The sequence below is a fragment of the Rhinoraja longicauda genome, chromosome 2 (assembly GCF_053455715.1).
Source record: "Rhinoraja longicauda isolate Sanriku21f chromosome 2, sRhiLon1.1, whole genome shotgun sequence".
NCBI lineage: Eukaryota > Metazoa > Chordata > Chondrichthyes > Rajiformes > Arhynchobatidae > Rhinoraja > Rhinoraja longicauda.
Genome location: NC_135954.1, coordinates 49,418,635 through 49,434,819, shown reverse-complemented (window position 1 = coordinate 49,434,819; position 16,185 = coordinate 49,418,635). Strand labels below are relative to the sequence as shown.

Here is a 16,185-nt window from a genome sequence, read left to right as displayed (position 1 = left end):
CTCTTCTTGTACTTCCCCTTGAAGTTATGTATGGTCTGATTGTACTCATGTCTGGTAGGGATTACCAGGATAGCACACAAAACAACGTTTTTCACTGTTTCTCAGTGCTTAAGACAATAATAAAACCCCAACACCAGATTGGATATACTCAATCTATGCACATTGAGGATTGTACAATTATGAGGGTCATAGATTGAGTACATAGTCAGCCTTTTCCTTAGGGTAGAGGAGTTTAGAACTAAAGGCACAGATTTCAGATGAAGGGAAGAAATGTTAAGGAGATCTGAAGGGCAGTTTTTTTTAGAGAGAGGGAGGTGGTTAATTGAAGATTAGAAAGATTGAGAATAGGCAAAGGATACTTTGATCCTTCACATCTTTCTCAGTGACAGCAAGGTCCCAGATCAGATATAGCGTCCATCAAAAACATTTTCAGGAAGATCGCTGTTGTGGTTTTGAACTCATAAGTTATATCACATGTAGGTCTGCCCACATTAAATAGTGGAGCAAGGTGTTTGGTGTTTTTAGGAATAGAAAGAACATTTTGCTATGGCAAGGTGCCTCAACCCTGAGTACATTGGAAGGGAAAATCAGCCTGATGGTAGATAAGTCTTTTTGTCAAATGTCGTTATGAACACCTGGTTTAATCAATATGTGTACTAAGATATTTGATAAACAAGGAGATCACATTGCAATGTGTCTGCATAGGTTCTTACATTTCATGTGGACACACTTACATTAAATAATCATTAAGTGTCAGCCTTCAGTAGTTGGATGAACAGAAAAATAATTCACATATGCAAACTTTCACAGCCAACTTTCTCATTGGTAACTAGCCACAGCTGAAGCTACTGGTCTTCAAATAGCAATATAGACATTTAATGTATTGTTGCAATCCATGCTCATAGAAATCACCATGCATCATGGTGCTGCAAATTTGCTCTTTGTAAATGTTGTTCTCCTTAAACAGATCGGTTGTTTACTGGTTGATGACACTGAGGCAAGGTATTTGGACCAACTATGACCAGAGTAGCGAAAGAATATTGATTGGCTTGTCATAGCCGGGCAAGCAGTGATCAATGCTCAGTGTTTTCTGCTGTTTAATTCTGTTCTTCTTTCTGGTTACATTGCAACAACACCTCTTCCCACATATTGACAGTTATCCTCACAAAGTCAATGTTTACTGTTCATTAGAGAGGGTGAAAACGTGACAGGACAGTCAAGAGAGAGAAACAAAGTCAAAAGTGGAAGTTAGAAACGTAGTAAGCAAATAAATTGGCAACAGCAAGAAGGAAAGCAGCAAATTGTGTTTGAGTACAAAAGAATATTAAAAGGTCAGATTTAAAGGAACAAGATCCAGATGCAGCCTCCAGCTCCACTCGCAGTCTCACTTGTAAAAATGGGTCCCTCCCCAATTAACTCAATGCATTGTACACCAGCTATGAACAAAGGTTGGTGGAGGAATGCCACCCACATTGTTAGTCTAAGGCATGCTGGCTCTAATGGTTCAGGTGGCAGTGCAAGAACTGCCTTTCTTAGACTGAATCTGTGGAAAGCAACTGTCCCAGATGGAGTCCCTGGCTGTGTCCTCAGGAATTGTGCGGATCAGCTAGCAGAGGTATTCACAAACATATTGAACCTCTCACGATTCCATTATAGGACCCTATCTGATTCAAGGCTACTAACATCTCAGTGCCCAAGAAAAGTAGCATGCCTTAATGACTACCATCCAGTGGCTCAGACATCCACAATCATGAAATGCTTCAAGAGACTGGAGATTGTGCCTATTAACTTAAGCCTCTCAGCCAGCCTTAATCCACTACAATTTACTTACCATCACAACAGGCCCATAGCAGACACCATCTCCCTGGCCCAAACTCATCTCTGGAACACCAACACTACAAGGACTCCTATTTTAGACTCCTATTTATTGACTGCAGCTCTGACCACAACACATAATCCCATCCAAACTCATCTCCAAACTCCTGGACCTTGGAATCAGTAACTTCTTTTGGCTACTGGATCTTTGACTTTCTGACCCACATACCACAATCAATAGGGATCAGTGAACAACACCTCCTCCACTTTACTTCTCAACATTGGTACCCCGCAAGAATGTGTTCTACTATACACACAATATTCACAATTGTACAGCTGAATTTGGCTCAAATTACATCTGCATGTTTGCAGATGACACCACTGTGGTGGGTTGAATGGTCCAATAGTGCTTTATTTGTCACATATGCAACTGCAGTGAAATTCATTTTGCATATATTACAAACGTGGGCGCCGCAATTTTTTGATGCCATTATTTAAAGTTCAAAGTCAGGTTGGCCCGTGCGTTTGATGTACTGGACCAGTTCCCACAAACCAACTTCCCTCTCCTCACCTGGCCATCTTTATGTCCGGGGGATCCTCCTCTAGCCTACCTGAAGTTGCTGCAGGCATTACCCCGGTCACCCTCCTTGCATCTGACACCCCTTGCTCCTCGCATCGGACTTCTCTAGCTCTCTCCCGAACCCGTCTGCCGACGAGCCTTCGGGTGGGTTCCCGGTCCCAACGACCGTGAGGTCCCGCCAACTGCAAGCCTTCCGGTGGACTTCAACTGGCCTTCTTGTGGGTTCCCGGTCCCGACGACCACAAGCCTTAGGGTGAGCTTTCAGGCGGCCATCGTAGCTGCGGCACCTCATGAAGACCACCGCCGCAGTTCCTCCATTGTCTCACTCCACTGTATCACTCTAATAATGAAAAGATGGAGTACAGGAAGGAGATAGAGATCTTAGTAACATGGTGTCGGGACATAACCTTTCCCATAATGCCAGTGAGACAAAGGAGCTAGTTATGGACTTCAGGAAGCATGATAGAGTACATGTCCCAATCAGTATTTCCACCTCCTGCAATCTCATCTACTGTATCCGGTGTTCACTCATATGTCGGCTAGACCAGGCTCAGATTGGGCGACCGTTTCCCTTAACACCAATGCTCAGTCTTCTTGGCCTACATGATCTCCCAGTTGCCAAACATTTTCCCTTCCCACTCCCATGATGACCTTTCTGTCCTGGGCCTCCTCCACTGTCAGAGTGAGGCCTCACACAAATTGGAGGAACAGCACCTCATAATTTGCTTCGGCAGTTTACAACCCAGTGGCATATTGATTTCTTTAACTTCAAGTAACCCTTGCATTCCCTCTCTCTGTCCCGCTCCCTGCCTAGTCCTCTTGCTAATTTCACCATTTGTATTCCTTCATTATTATCTCATCCTCAACCAACAATGGACCATTGATGCAGGCTCTGCTTTGTTCTGTATCTTCCCATATATCTAGTAACCCCCTCCCTGACTCTGTCTGATGACGGGTCTCGACCCAAAATGTCGCCTATTCCGTTTCTCCAGAGATGCTGCCTGACCCACTGAGTTACTCCAGCATTTTGTGCCTATTTTTGGTGCCAAAATGCAAATAGTTGAGACCTTCAAGTTCCTTGGTGTTAATATTAAAAATGATCTGTCATGTGCCAACCATATTGATGAGACAGCCAAAAAGGTACACCAACACATCTACTTCCTGAGGAAATTTGACATGTCTCCAATGACTCTTACAAACTTCTACAGATGCACCATAGAAAACATACTGTCAGGCTGCATCACAATTTATTTTGGGAAGTCTGCACAAGATCACAATAAATTGCAGGTATCAACTCCATTCACCGCATCTACACTTCACACTGCCTCAGAAAAGCAGCCAACATCATTCAGACTTGTCCCAGCCCAATCATTCCTTCTTCTCCCTGCTCCCATCCAGAAGATACAAAAACTTGAAAGCATGCACCACCAAACTGAAGAACAGCTTCTTCCCCTCAGTTATCAGGCTTCTGAATGGTCCTTTCATGAGCAAGAGTACCGTCAGATTCACCTCCACTCTATTGTGGCATTGGACTTTGTCTATGGAACTGATATGGTACAATGCTGAGAATTATCTTCTGCACTTTGTATCTGCAGCTTTGTTGTATCATTTGTACTTTGACTTGATTATATTTATGTATTGTATATTTGATCAGTTTGGACAGCTTGCAAAACAATGCTTTTCACTGTACCTCACTGCACATGACAACATAAACCTAAACCTCAGTCACTAAGATTGATGTCAGAAAATCCTTTATGAGTATGAACCTTCAGGAAGCATTCAGAACTGATGGTTTACCTGGTCACATTCTTAAAACCTGTGCAGACTAGCTGGTTGCAGTTTTGCAGGCATGTTCAATCTCTCATTACAGAGGTTTCTGGTTGTGGTTGATTACTGCGCAAACAGCTTATAAGCGGTTATCTCGCGCAAGTCGGAGTGAGTAGAGGAGTGATTACATTTTGAAGTGGGCCTTTTTGACCAAGTTGAGGAGATCTAGTTGCTCAATCCCCTTTTAAAAAATGACTTAACATCGGGAGCAGCACGTTTGTTGGGTGGTAACATATTCCATTCCCTTATCGTCCTTGGATAAAGAGAATATTGGTAGCAAAGTTTATTGAAATTTAGTGAGTTGATGATGTAGGGACCAGTATTTTGTCTTGTTTCATGGCAGTTGGTGCTCTGGAATGACGGAAGATTTGATGGCATTGAAAGGATCTCATACGGCTCCACAGTACTCCAATTTGGGCCTGACCAAGGACTTGTAGGCGTTCTCTTTGACGGATGTACTACATGCGTGAACATTTTTTTTAAGAAGGCCGAGTTCTATTTGCTTTGTTAGACACTTGACTAATATGCGTTGCCCAACTTAAATCTTTGCTTAATTCGACTCCTAGATATGGGTGATGGTCGACAGCAAGCAATGTATGGCTACCCATGTTGTATTCCAATAAAAGTGGTTTAGTCTTGTGTGAGACATGCATGGTATGACATTTGGTTGTATTGAATGACATCTGCCAGGTTTTTCCCCATTCACAGAGAGCATCCAGATCCTTCTGTAAGGACAAGCTGCCTTCTGGTGTTTTAATCTCTCTATAAATTATGGTATCATCTGCGAAGGGTCGAACTGGACGAAACTGCATTTGGAATATTATTGATATGCAGTAGGAAGAGCAATGGACCCATGACAGTCCCCTGTGGCACACCTGATGTCACAGGAGTTTCAATAGACCTTTCTCCCTCCAAGAGAACTCGCTGGTGTCTCCTTGTCAAAAAGATCTCAATCCATTTTAAGAGGTTGCCGTCCATTCCTACATGGTTGAGCTTGTACAGGAGCCGCTTGTGGGGAACCTTATCAAAAGCCTTACTGAAGTCTAATTTAATCAGGTCAGCCTGACCCTTGTTATCGAGTGACCTGGCTAGATCATCAATGAGTCCCGTCAGTTGGGTTTCACATGATCGACCCTGTCTAAAGCCAAGTTGGTGGTTTGTTAGTACCTTGTAAAAGTCAATATAGTCCATATCGGTGGATTATATGTTCGAGAATCTTACATGGTAAGCAGGTCAGTGAAACTGGGCGATAATTTGCAGGATTTATCCTATCTCCTTTTTTATAGATGGGGACAATGTTAGCATTCAGCCAATCTCCTGGGAGTTCTCCACTATCCACAGACTTCTGAAAACCTTTTGAAAGACTGGAGCTAAGCTTGCTGCACAATTCTTTAAAACTCTGGCTGGTGTCTGGTCTGGCCCTGATGCCTTCTTTGGTTTTATTTCTTCCAATAATTTCTGCACCCCGTTCGTTGTTACCTTAAGATCTGCAATTTTTGGAGTTTGTTGTGAGCTCAATGACGGGAATTCATCTAGGTTTTCTTCAGTAAAAACTGAACAAAACTACTGGTTTAACACTTCGGCCTTGTCTGCTGCCAAAGATACTGTTCGCCCCATCGATGTGAGGCTTGAGATTCCAAATACTTCCTGGCTCATTTTCTTGATGTAATTCCAGAAAGGCTTTGTGTCTTCTGATTTTAAACTTTCCCTATCACATCATGGATGTATTCTTGATACGCTTTCCTGATTTGTCTGTCAATTGAACGCCGAAATTTCTTGAAATCTGTCAATGCGGAAGTTGACCCAGATTTTCTTGCTTTGTTATAAAGCCTTTGTTTTTTCCTAATTGCACGCCTAATTGATGAATTTACCCACGGTGGAACACATTTTTGATGGAATAAAACAGTCTGTGGCCCTGACAAGAACTTGTTTAAAAATCTAACCACAGCGTGTTTATGTCTGTTGCTGCCACATAATCTTCTGTTAATTTCTCATTAATTCCGATTTCAGTTCATCTATAGAAGAGAAATCTGCCTTTTTATAGAGGAAAATCTGCCTTTTTATAGAGGAAAATCTTCCTTCTCGGTGGTCTAACTCCTTTGGTTGTCATCTTGACTTGGACAATAACAGCATCATGGACGCTTATGCCTAATGTCACATCACAACTTTCTACAAAGGAGGGATGGCTGACAAAACACAAGTCAAGTATATTTCTGTCTCTAGTGGGCTTATCAACCATTTGAGTGAGGTTGAAACCATTGGCCAAACCCAATATAATCTTGCTACATGCGGTATTTCTTCCCCCAGTACGAAGTTCCGGAAGTGGCTGCGCCTTGCGGCTGCGGCTCACCGGCAATCTGTCTGTCTTTAAAAAAATTTTTTTTGTCTATTGTTCATGTTTAGATGTATGTAATGACCTATTTTTAGCTGTGTTTATGTGAGGGGTGGTGGGGGAAACGTTTAAAAAAAAAATCTCTTCCTCAACGGAGATGCGACCTTTTTCCATGTCGTATCTCCGTTCGCGCTATGGCCTAACACCGTGGAGTTGGCGGCCTTCAGCTGGGATTGACCTTGAAGGCTCCGGTTGCAGGGCCTGGACTTACCATCTCCACCTTCGGAGGCTTTGGCCGCGGGCTCTGTGGACCGCAACATCAGGAGCTCGCAGGTCCATGGCTGGCAACCGGTTTTCGGGAGCTCCAGCCGTAGCAGCTTCGACCACCCCGAATCGTAAGGCTCGATCGACCCGTTCGCAGGACCTTCATCGCCCTGCGTGGCTCGGCAGCGGCGCCTTCCATCGCCCGGTAGGGGCTTAGGACCTTCATCGGCCTGCTCGGCTCAGCCCTGGGACCTTCCATCGCCCGGCGGGGGTTTCAAAAGTCGGGAGCCTCGATCGCCTCGAAGCAGCAGTTTGACTGCTTGACCGCGGGAGAACAAGAGGAGATAAGACTTTTCTTTGCCTTCCATCACAGTGAGGGTGTGCCTGGAGGAATCACTGTGATGGTTGTCTGTGTTAAACTTATGTAATTGTGTGTCTTGTGCTCTTTATTGTTTATGACTGCATGGTAACGACAATTTCATTCAAATCTATTTTTGAATGACAATAAAAGTAATTTGAATTTGAAGAGAATTGCTGGACCAGTCTATATCAGGGAGATTAAAACCCCCCAGTAACCATACAGAAGCAGACTATGGAATCTTGGATAAAGCTTCATGTTCTCTTAAATGTTCCTGTCCTGACGGTGGAGGGCAGTAAAATGCCCCAATGTATGTAGACTTTAGACCCTTTATGTGAATGCTAACCCACAGCACCTAGCTGTTTGCATCAAGATCTTTTTCTACAGTAGCAATATACAAGTTCCTGATAGCGATGAATACATCTCATGAATGAGAGTCCCCATCCCCGTCTTTTTTAAACAGCTGGTAGAATGTTGGAAAATTTTCAGTCCTCCTCACCTCCAGAATGCCTTGCAAGCTCAATCACTGAATGGATCAAGCCAGAGATAGATTTCTGGACAGTGGTGGAGGGTGTAAGAGGTGGAATTACAATGTTTAAAAAGATTTGACAGTTATAATCAATCACTGAATGGATTTAAGCCCAACATAGATTTCTGGACTGTTGGAATCAAGACGGTGAAGGGACAGGGGACAAGGGTGTTACATGAATATAAAAACATTGTTGGGAATATGGACCAAACACAGCCAAATGAGACTAGTTTGGTCGACATCTTCATCGGTGTGAACCAGTTGGACCCGTTTCCTTGCTGCCCTGGTAGTTGGACGCGGGCAGAGGCCAGAGGGGCCGAGTGGCCTTTGCTCTGCTCCAGGCGCGGCCGGTTGCCCTGGCGACACCGCGCTTCGTCACCGTCCGTGCAGCGGACGTTCCTTTATGGCCCCGGTTGCCAGGCAGCGCGATGAGGCGCAGGCCCGGGATCCCCGCAGTCGCCCAGCGGCGTCCGTCTGCAGACAGCCCGGAGCCCGCACCTCCGCAGGGTCGAGGCCACGAACCCAACGGCGAGACATCACTAGAGGGAGGGAATGGCGGCCGCCGTCAGTTTAGCGCGGCCGGCGAGGGTGGCCCAGACCGTAATCCCCTTCGTGAGAGGCCCCGAGGACCGGCACTTCTTCACCAGCTTCCAAGACCAGAACAACGTCGCGTTCGCCAAGTGGTCCCCGAAAGCGGACCCTCCGGATGACCTTTACCCGCTGGCGCCTCACCGGCAGGAGGTGACGGTGCTCGACTCCGCCACAGGCTTCAGGAGCGTGGGCAACGTGGGCGGCCCGCGGATCCCCAGCACGTCCTTCTACAAGGGACCGGGCGGCGACTGCAGACCGGGCACCGCCATCCCCATCAGCATGCGGCCTCTGCTGCTCGACATGGCGGCACAGGCGCGTTGGAACTCCACATTTGTGTCGGCCGAAGCCATCCGCGCCAAAGTGGGAGGTACGGCCTGACGTCCCTGCTCGCTGCAATACATGGGATCCCGGGCGGGGTCGAGACTGGTTGCTGGGCGGGGTGGGGTGGGGTGCGTTAGGGATGGGGTGGAGGTGGGGCGACGGTGTTGTGAGGATGGGGAGGGTGCTGGGCTGGGTTGGGGTGGGTGGGGATTGGTTGCTGGTTAGAGGGTACATTGCCCGCTGGGAATGGATTGGAATATTGGCTATATTATTTATATAATCCAGGGTAACATTTGAACTGAAATTCAATACAGGTTTTTGTTTTTGGGAGGTGGAGTGAATCGCTGCAGTCGATCATTTGTATTATTTTGCTTTGAATTCGCATATAAAAGACTGATAAAATGTGACAAAAAAGGAGAGCAGCTGGAGGAACCCAGTGGATCAGGCATCATCGGTGGAGGGGACTGGATAGTCGTTGTTGCTGGTTGTCACCCTTCATCCACATTGACTGATAAAACATATCAAATTCAGGGTATCACTTTCCTGGTGGCTTTATCAGTGTAGTGGGAGACTAGTAAAAGGAGAGGGGAGAGCAGGGAGTACATTACTTAAAACGGGAGAATTCAACGTTCATACCTTTTGGGTTTCAAGCTACCCAAGTTTAGTATAAATACAGTTGGCAACCCGAGCATCAAGAGAAGTGCTGCTGGGGTCCATATATGGAAGTCAGAGAAAAGGTACAGGGTCAGGTGTTACATCTCTTGAGGTTGCTGGGGGAAAATGACTGGGGGGGGATGAATTGGATGGTGAGGGATGAGCGAACCAAGGTGTCGTGGAGAGAAGTGTCTCAGATGTAGGTCGGAAGTAGGGTTGCCAACTGTTCTGTATTAGCCGGGACATCCCGTATTTTGGGCTAAATTGCTTTGTCCCATACGGTACCCGTATTAGGCTCGGGGGCGCTGTGGACCCGGACACTGTAGGAAAAAAACTGCAGATGCTGGTTAAAATTGAAGGTAGACACAAAATGCTGGAGTAACTCAGCAGGACAGGCAGCATCTCTGGAGAGAAGGAATGGGCGAAGGAATGGGTAGCTAATGTTATCTCACTTTTTAAGAAAGGAGGGAGAGAGAAAATGGGAAATTATAGACCAGTCAGCCTGACATCAGTGGTGGGGAAGATGCTGGAGTCAATTATAAAAGAAGAAATTGCGGAACATTTGGAGAGCAGTAACAGGATCGTTCCGAGCCAGCATGGATTTGCGAAGGGGAAATCATGCTTGACTAATCTTCTGGAATTCTTTGAGGATGTAACTAGGAAAATGGACAAGGGAGAGCCAGTGGATGTAGTGTACCTGGACTTTCAGAAAGCATTTGATAAGGTCCCACATGGGAGATTAGTGGGCAAAATTAGAGCACATGGTATTGGGGGTAGGGTACTGACATGGATAGAAAATTGGTTGGCAGACAGGAAACAAAGAGTAGGGATTAACGGGTCCCTTTCAGAATGGCAGGCAGTGACTAGTGGGGTACCGCAAGGCTCGGTGCTGGGACCGCAGCTATTTACAATATACATTAATGACTTAGATGAAGGGATTAAAAGTAACATTAGCAAATTTGCGGATGACACAAAGCTGGGTGGCAGTGTGAACTGTGAGGAGGATGCTATGAGGATGCAGGGTGACTTGGACAGGTTGTGTGAGTGGGCAGATGCATGGGAGATGCAGTTTAATGTGGATAAATGTGAGGTTATCCACTTTGGTGGTAGGAACAGGAAGGCAGATTATTATCTGAATGGTGTCAAGTTAGGAAATGGGGAAGTACAAGGAGATCTGGGTGTCCTTGTTCATCAGTCACTTAAAGTTAGCATGCAGGTACAGCAGGCAGTGAAGAAAGCTAATGGCATGTTGGCCTTTATGAGAAGAGGAGTTGAGTATAGGAGAAAATAATAATAATAATATATTCCTTTATTTGTCCCACACCTGGGAAATTTGCAGTGTTACAGCAGCAAAGTGGAGAGCAAGAGATCATTCATTATCAATAAAATAAAGACAAGGATAAATTGTCATCATTTACTGTGTATTCCTTAACTGTTACTGTTGACTCGTCTGCTGGGCGTAGCGCTGGTTGTGCAGTCTCACAGTAGTGGGAAGGAAGGACCTCCGATTTCTCTCCTTCACACACTTGGGGTGAAGGAGTCTGTCACTGAAAGAGCTACTCAGTGCAGTGACAGTGTCCTGCATGAGGTGGGAGTCGTTGTCCAGCAGCGATGTTATCTTTGCCATCATCCTCCTCTCTCCCACCGCCTGCACTGAGTCGAGGGGGCAACCCAGGACAGATCTGGCCTTCCTGATCAGCTTGTCGAGTCTCTTCCCCTCCGTTGCTGAGATGCTGCTGCTCCAGCAGACCACTCCATAGAAAATGGCTGATGCAACCACAGTGTTGTAGAAGATCCTTAGGAGTGCCCCCTGCACTTCAAAGGACCTGAGTCTCCTCAGCAGATAAAGTCTGCTCTGGCCCTTTTTGTACAGTGCATTGATGTTTTTGCTCCAGTCAAGTCCACCGCCAAAAGAGGTCCTACTGCAGTTGTACAGGGCCCTAGTGAGACCGCACCTGGAGTACTGTGTGCAGTTTTGGTGTCCAAATTTGAGGAAGGACATCCTTGCTATTGAGGGCGTGCAGCGTAGGTTCAATAGATTAATTCCCGGAATGGCAGGACTGTCGTATGTTGAAAGACTGGAGCGACTAGGCTTGTCCACACTGGAATTTAGAAGGATGACAGGGGATCTTATTGAAACGTATAAGATTATTAAGGGATTCGACACGCTAGAGGCAGGAAACATGTTCCCAATGTTGGGGGAGTCCAGAACCAGGGCCACAGTTTAAGAATAAGGGTGTAGGCCATTTAGAACGGAGATGAGGAAAACCCTTTTCACTCAGAGAGTTGTAGATCTGTGGAATAGTCTGCCTCAGAAGGCAGTGGAGGCCAATTCTCTGGATGCTTTCAAGAGAAAGCTAGATAGAGCTCTTAAGGATAGCGGAATCAGGGGATATGGGGAGAAGGCAGGAACGGGGTACTGATTGTGAATGATCAGCCATGATCACATTGAATGGCGGTGCCAGCTCGAAGGGCCGAACGGCCTACTCTCGCACCTATTGTTTCGGGTTGAGACCCTTCTTCAGAATGAAGATTTTTTTTTGGAAATAAAATACTTTATTTCTGAGTGTTGTCTTGCACAAGCCAACCTTAGCCTTCCTTCCCCACCCTCTCCCTAGCCCCACAACAGTCCCGACTGAGATTAAATGGCCCCTGCAATGCACGGCTAAGTTTGGGCACGGGGATCTGCGGGCGAGTGTCGGTCTCCGGCGCTGTGTGGGCTGCTGCGTGCCACCAGTTGCTCCGCACTCTGTCCCTGCTCAGTGATGCTTCCGGTCCGGGCTCCAGCTTCTCCTGCGGCCACTCCGCCTCTTTACCCCCTGACAAAGCCCCAGTCCACGCTGATGGGCTGCCCAGCCAGCTCCGACCCATTCAAACTCTCCATGGCCGCCGGTGCCTCCTTGTAGACTAAGTCTTGTACTCCACCAGAGCGTAGCCCTTGAGGTAGCCGGTGCGCCTGTCCAGGTTGAGGTGCAGGTTCTTAATCTCACCGTACTCTGCAAATTTGTCATGGATGTCCTCCTCAGTGGCTTCCTCGTGGACCCTGGTCACAAACAGGATCCACCCCTCCACCGAGCGTTGAGGGCCTGGCTCGTCGCCGTCTTGCTCCACGTAGTCATAGTCTTCCCGCAGCCTGGATCGAGCTCCTTCCTTGGAGCCAAATCCTCGCCCCTTCCTCTTCTTCGCCTTCTCCTTCAGTTTGTGGATACTTTCGTCGCCCTCGTCGTCCATGGCAAAGTCCTCACCGCCCGCCTCAAGGAGGTCCAGCAGAAGATGGGTGATGTTTTGGGTCGAGACCCTTCTTCAGAATGAGGAAGAGTCTTGACCCGAAACGTCACCCATTCCTTCTCTCCCAAGATGCTGCCTGACCCGCTGAGTTACTCCAGCATTTTGCGTCTACTGCCGGACAGTGTAGGCCAAGAGGCCTGGGTGCCGCCTAACGGAGGTTGCATAGCAACCCACCTCCTGGCCCGGACGGCCGCCATTGGTTTAGCGGGAGCACGTGGATGCTGGCTGGGTGAGGTCATGTGGGGCGCGGGGCGGCCATGTTCCGTATTTGGGAGTGAGGAAGTTGGCAACCCTAGTCGGAAGGGACTGGACAAGGGAGCAAGGGAGAATTAAGGTATTTGGAGATTTTGTCAGTAGGATATGAGCAGAGTCTGCCAGGGCAGTGCTGTTTGTGGATTTTGGGATGTAGATGGAAATGGACAGTATGGGATTGGGGAACTGTAAATTGGAGGAGAGATTGCCAGAGGCGATAAGATTGGTGTCACCATTCCCTCTTTGATGTTTGATTCCATTTAAATATTGGTTTTTTTCATCAATGTCCTTTGCCTTCTGATTGTCAACTAGTTGACAATACCAAGTGAATATGTTTATTCAGCTCATTCAACAGTGGACATATTTTCTGCTCTTCTGTTTTCTTCTGACTTTCTTCCTCTTTGGTTTTATTTATTCTATTATTTTGTTTTATATTATTGTGTTCATATTATTAAGGCTAGTTTAAATAGTTAGCTAAAACCATGCACTGTCTGACTGGATCTAAATTCCAAAATCCATGTCACCAAGGCACCACGTTCTACCTTCACACATTGTCATACCTTATTCCAACTATCGTCAAAAACCTTATTGATGCTTTGATAGCCCGAAGGTCTATGGAGACAAAATTGGCTCATGAAACATTAGTTCCTCTAAGTGTTCCTGGGTCATTCAGCTGCCAATTTCTACAGTGAATCATGAGTCGATGTGTTTAATGTGATTTGTACCACTTGACAAATGGTTACTCACAACTAAAGAATAGCAGGCTGTTAATTATGTAAGTCCTGTGGAAAAACATGACCAGGACTACCAAAACAGCTGTGATCATTTAACATCACATGTTAATCATACATTAAAAAAACTGCTATTTGGCTGTAGGAAGAATCCAACCACTGCACCAGCTATTCATCCTGAGTATTTAAATTATTTGTACCACATTTTAAAATAATCTTTATTCCTCTTGTGCCAGTCATCTCTGTGTTCTTTAAACACAATTCATGGTTACAAGTTTCAATGTTCATCAATTAAGACCATGTTTATTTATGGGTATAAACCAACTGCAAGTATGTGAGTAGCATCTTGTTGTTGTTCTTTTGGCACCTACTTTTCAGTCATCACAGATCCCTTAATCCCACAGTAGTACAGGATAAGCAATGCAAAGATGTGGTCATTGAGAACTGCAGTGTACAAATCTTAAGTGCTCTTTTTCATAATCTAAAAACTGTACTGAGAAGTTAACTTAATTCTATATCTAACAAAACTTTCTCAAATCTTCTGAACAAAGTCTCAAAATCTATTGTATGGTTCAGTTTCTCATGAAAACCCCCTACCTTACTGCTGTATTGATTTTGAATATCAGAAATTTGTCATGGTTCTTTGCCTTTATGGAGAGTATATCCTCAGCAGCGCCATTGTCCCTTTTGCCTTTATTTAATTCAAATAACATGGCCTCATTTGTTCAACTTTCCAGCATATCATCACTCTTCAGACCTATGTTTGTTTCCTCATAAGCTAAAATGCATATTGGTTGGTTAATTGCCATTTTCATATTCCCTTTCTCATAGTGTCATCGAGTTATACAGCATGGAAATAGACCCTTCTGCCCAACTAATCTGTGGTCAAAATGCCTCCCTGAGCTAGTCCCATGTGCTGCATTTGGTTCCTATCCTTCTGAGCCTGTGCCTCCAATCAGAAAGGGCTGCAAAGAAGCACCTGGGAATTGTAGACCAGTAAGCCTAACATCTGTGGAAGGAAGGTCATCTATCTTCTATCTATATACTAAAACTCTCGTTTGTTTGTTTGTTTGTTCCTGAACTACAGCCAAAATGGTACACGATGGAGCGACAACTTTAGGCACACCTTACTCACCGTCGTCCCTTTGGTGCTAATGGAAGAAGTTTCATTGAAATCGGTGTTATATTTTTAAAGTTATTCACATTTTAAAGTTTAAATCTATCTCTTAGGGAGGATGGGGGGGAGGGGGTAGGGAGGGGGAGGGGGTGGAGAGAGGGAGGGGGAGGAGGGAGGATAAGGGGAGTCGAGAGGGATGGAGTGGAGGTGGTTGGAGGGAGGGTGGAGGGGGTAGCGAGGAGGGAGGGGGAAGGAGGGAAGGAGGGGAGGCGAGGGTGCTGCACCAATGCAGGAGAGGTTTGGGCCCAACTTGGTCTAGAATATTACTAAAACTCTCATCTTGTATATTTGTCTGTTTGTTTGTACCCGAAATACAGCCAAAACGGTACACGATAGGGGGGATATGGGGGGTTGAGGGGGGATGGAGTGGGTGAGTGGGGGGGAGGGGGGGAGTGGGAGAGGGGAGGCTAGACCAATGCATGAGAGGTTTGGGCCCAATGATTCCACCCCTTTATTATTGCCTCCAATTTTTATTGATTATTCTTATTGGTCTTATTGTTGAACTGCGGGTAATGTTTCATTTCACTACACATTTATGTGTATGTGACAAATAAACGACTATTGACTAGAAAGGGCTGCAAAGAAGCACCTGGGAATTGTGGACCAGTGAGCCTAACATCTGTGGAAGGAAGGTCATAAAGTCATACAGCATGGAAACAGGCCCTTCCTTTCAACTTGCCCACGCCGACCAACATGCCCCATCTACACTAGTTCTACCTGCCTGCATTTGCCCCATATCCCTCTAAGCCTATCCTATCCATGTACCTGCCTAAACGATTTTTAAACATTGCAATATTACCTGCCTTAACTACCTCCTCAAGCAGCCGGTCCTGTACACCTACCATACTTTGTGTAAAAAGGTTACCCCTCATATTTCTGTTACATCTTTTCCCCCTCACGTTAAACCTATGTCCTCTGGCTCCAGATTCCCCAACTCTGGGCAAGAGACTGCAGCTACGCGATCTATTCCTCATGATTTTGTACACCTCTATCAAATCACCCCTCAGGATTGCTCTCCAGTTGTTGGTAGGATGGTTCAGTTGCCTGATAACAGCTGGGAAGAAACTGTCTCTGAATCTGGAGGTGTATGTTTTCACACATCTTGCCTGATGAAAAAGGAGAAAAGGGGGATTGGCTGGGGTGTGACTGATCCTTGATTATGCTGGTGGCCTTGTGGAGGCAGCATGAGGTATAATTGGAATCAAGAGAAGGGAGACAGACACAAAAATCTGGAGTAACTCAGCGGGTCAGACAGCATCTCTGGAGTAACTCAATGGGTCAGACAGCATCTCTGGAGAAAAGGAATAGGCGACATTTTGGGTCGAGACCCTTCTTCAAACTGAGAATCAGGGAGAAACGAGAGAGATATAGACAGTGATATAGAGAGATATAGAACAAATGAATGAAAGATATGCAAAAAAGTAACAATGATAAAAGAAACAGGCCATTGTTAGCTGTGGGCTAGG

At 45.9% G+C, this 16,185-nt stretch overlaps 1 protein-coding gene and 1 pseudogene across 1 annotated transcript in view; one reads left to right on the top strand and one right to left on the bottom strand.

Moving 5' to 3' along the window:
• Positions 1 to 8,138: 8,138 nt before the first annotated feature.
• Positions 8,139 to 16,185, top strand: part of spmip7 (sperm microtubule inner protein 7) — a 29,956-nt gene continuing 21,909 nt past the window's right edge. Inside the window, exon 1 of the mRNA XM_078418728.1 lies at positions 8,139 to 8,663. Coding sequence (XP_078274854.1) covers positions 8,258 to 8,663 — 406 coding nt within the window. The 5' untranslated portion in view covers positions 8,139 to 8,257. The remainder of the gene's footprint in view (positions 8,664 to 16,185) is intronic.
• LOC144610649 (RNA-binding protein 8A pseudogene) lies at positions 12,031 to 14,255 on the bottom strand (annotated as a pseudogene).